The sequence below is a fragment of the Gossypium arboreum genome, chromosome 10, assembly GCF_025698485.1.
Source record: "Gossypium arboreum isolate Shixiya-1 chromosome 10, ASM2569848v2, whole genome shotgun sequence".
Lineage (NCBI taxonomy): Eukaryota > Viridiplantae > Streptophyta > Magnoliopsida > Malvales > Malvaceae > Gossypium > Gossypium arboreum.
Window position 1 is genome coordinate 124,130,613 of NC_069079.1, and position 3,403 is coordinate 124,134,015.

At 41.9% G+C, this 3,403-nt stretch overlaps 1 protein-coding gene across 1 annotated transcript; it reads left to right on the top strand.

The window, feature by feature from the left end:
• Positions 1-355: 355 nt before the first annotated feature.
• LOC128282172 (uncharacterized) lies at positions 356-1,912 on the top strand. Its single transcript, XM_053020337.1, has one exon. It carries the CDS (start codon positions 356-358, stop codon positions 1,910-1,912), a length of 1,557 nt encoding a protein of 518 aa, XP_052876297.1.
• Positions 1,913-3,403: the final 1,491 nt, after the last annotated feature.

Below are 3,403 nucleotides of genomic sequence, written 5' to 3' on the forward strand. Positions count from 1 at the left end.
GTACCTATGATTTCGTGAGATTTTCATCTCCGCATGGTCATAGGGAAATGTATCCCCCTGAACCGAACTCGATCTATATGAGCCTAGAATGGGTGAGGATTGAGGAATCTGCTGGTTCAGTACCTTATCTCTAGAACCGAACCACATATAGTGAACTGTAGGAGCTATCCTTGGGTGGAGCTGCGTCAAGCCTTAGTATTTACCCGTATATGCATTGTAATTATTGTTTATGTGCTTGCATTTTATCACTATTATTTGATACTAACCTGTGTTTTGTTTTGATTGTGTTTTTCATGACATTGCATACTAAAGGAGGTGTTGATTCGTATTCAATTACTAAGTTAGAAAGTTTGAAATGGAGAATGAATTTCTTAGTAAATTCGAGGATAATGCGGCCATTTGTGCATGGTCGGAGAAGCTACAATCAGAGAGAGGGGATAGCTTGGCAGAAGGGTATATATCGGAGTTGCAGGATTTCACTCGAGTCAATGTAGTACAGAATGAGCTGCAAGAGTTGAGAGATATTTGGGCTAGTTGGGATGAAAGGATCAAGCAGTTGTTTTATCAAAGCTATGGTGATATATTCTACTTGCTAGACATTAGAGTGGCTAAACATCTATTCCGAGTTATGGTGCAGTTTTGGAATTCTGCTTACAAGTGTTTCACTTTTGGAGAAGTGGATTTGGTACCTACCATGAAGGAATACACTACTCTGCTCAGGTGTCTGAAAATTCAGGTCAGAAAGACCTATGCTCAGGTTTTTAGTGGTCAGAATTTCGTGAAGAAATTGATGAGCATTTCCGGGATGAGCGAGCCTTGGGTCACTACTCGAATTCAACAAAAAAGAGATAGTAAATGTATCCCTTGGAAGAATTTGCGAGACTTGATTTTGACGCATCCAGATGAAAGAAAGAGGGCCGATATCTTCGCCTTAAGCATCTACGGATTGGTAATTTTTCCTAAGGCTTTGAGGTATGTGGATGAGGCAGTCATTGGCTTATTCGATCGCCTTGAGAAGGGAATCACACTGGTACTGGTAATATTGGCTGAGACGTTCAGATCTTTAAGCTCATGTCGGAAGACAGACGAGGGGCGGTTTATTGGATGTGCACAATTATTGATGGTATGGTTTCATGGGCACTTTTGGAATATATACAAGGTTTCTTATCGGGTCTTTTTCGAATGTTATTCCTCATTAAAAGAAGAAGCAGCTATACAAAGGAGAGAGGATATCTCGGAGGAGAAGTGGATGGAAATTCTTCAAAACCTCCATGAGGGGGATATCGAGTGGAGAGCTTATTGGATGGTACTGGATGAGATCATGTATCGATGTGGGAACTTTGATTGGGTGCCACTGTTAGGAATTTGGGGAGCTATCGGGTATACTCCATTGCTTGCGTTGAGGCAATATAAGTCGAGGCAGTTTGTACCCGCGACCTATAGACTTGCTCAGAGTGAATTCTCTTTTAAAGGTGTCCACTATAAAAAGAAAGTACGGGATCTATCGGATGCTTGGAAGCAAACTTGTTGGATGAAGAAGTTGGCCGTCGGTTCCATGGTAACGCCTGAGTATGACGGGTGGTTTAAAAAGAAGGTTAATGATAACGTTCCTAGGCCAAGCTTGGAGAATACTCGACCTATGGTGGAACAATTGCAAGTCGCCCCGTCAAAATTGGAAATTAAAAAGCAAGACTTCGAGAAGAAGAGTTCAGAGCTTGGGAAAAAGATTGAACAATTAGAGGAAGAGAAGATGCACCGAAGGTTAGACGCTGATGTCCAGAGGTCAGAGGCCGAGAAGTGGAGAAAAGGAAAAACTAAGGCCGAAGAAGATCTAGACAGTTTGAAGACTGACTATAAGAAATTACGTCTGTCTATGAGGACTGCGGGACTAGGTAAGGCTTCCGAACAATGACGCCATGAAATTCGAGAAGAGAAGACCAATGTTGACCGATGGGAAAGAAAATTACGAGAAGCTCAAGCATGAAACGAAGGTTTAGAGAAGAGTCTTTCGGAAAGCAGAAATGAGCGAGGGGAATTAAAGGCTAGAGTGGCAGAACTCGGGAAGTCTCTTCATCAGTACTGAAACCGTAACACCGCAATAGAATTGAGGGCAAGCTTGAGCAAGATAGAGGAAATGAAAGGAAAAATAGAAAAGTTAGAGGCGTCACTGTAAAACTGTGAGATGCGGATTCAGTTTTTTGAGGCAAATGAGGACCGTTAGAAAGAACAGCTTCATCATGCACAAGACCAAGCCAGAAACAGAGATTATCTTATGGGGGAAGCCATAACCCAGATTTGGGAGGTAGCTGACTACTTGTAAACTTTAGCGGTACAGGCAGACACACTAAGCATGAAGTATGAGTTGAAGTCGAATCGCGGACAGGAGCTGGCCTCGTTGCTTAGGAAAATTAAGATTTTAAGCATTAGAGCAAAATTTTATCTGTAACTCAACTTTATGTAAAAGAATTTTATTTTCTAGTGAAGTTTTCTAAAGGGAATTGAATCAAAATTGATGCCTCCTTTGCATTCATGCATTTGCATTACATCATATCATTATGCATTAAAGGCAATAAGAGGTTTCTAATTAATTAATTAAAAATCATTTCAGTAACCTGGAAACCAACGAAAACCAACCAACCACACACCCCTACGGTACAAGGAAAAAGTCAATGGATAAAAGACTTCAGAAATTAGAGCAAATGCAAAAGGACATGCAAGAACAAATGCAGTCTCAGATGCAAGAGCAGTTAGCCAAGATTCAACGAGAGATGAAGGAGCAAATGATGGAATCCCAGAGAGAAATGATGAGTCAGTTATCCCAATTGCTGTTGGGAGGAATGGATAAGGGAAAGGGCCCCATGGACAAAGGTGAGGAAACTAATGAAGATCCTCAATACCCCCTCTGGCTTCACTCTGACACATGTACCGATGAAGCCCGAGATTAATCTACAAAAACCATCTGTCACGATCATGCCCCAGCAGGTTCAGGCCAGAGCTTCAATATCGATGAACTTCTAAACTAGCTCAGGTTCTAACTTTGTCAACAACCCGAACTATCCGCCCGTTCCCGATTTGGATGAAGTTGCTGAAGAAGAAAAGGCCAGGATAGATTCCCAAAAACAATTGGAAGAACAGTGTAGATGGTTCGAGGAGAAATTCAGAGCCATGGAAAGCGCGGATCATCATCAAGGGATTGATGCCAAGGACCTGAGTTTGGTCCCAGATTTGGTCCTTCCCCTTAAATTCAAAATGCCCGAATTCAAGAAATACAATAGAACGAGCTGACCCGAAGCCCACATCACTATGTTTTGCAGGTGAATGACGAGATACGTTAATAATGACCAGCTATTAATCCACTGCTTTCAAGATAGCCTGGTCGGGGCGGCATCTAAGTGGTATAACT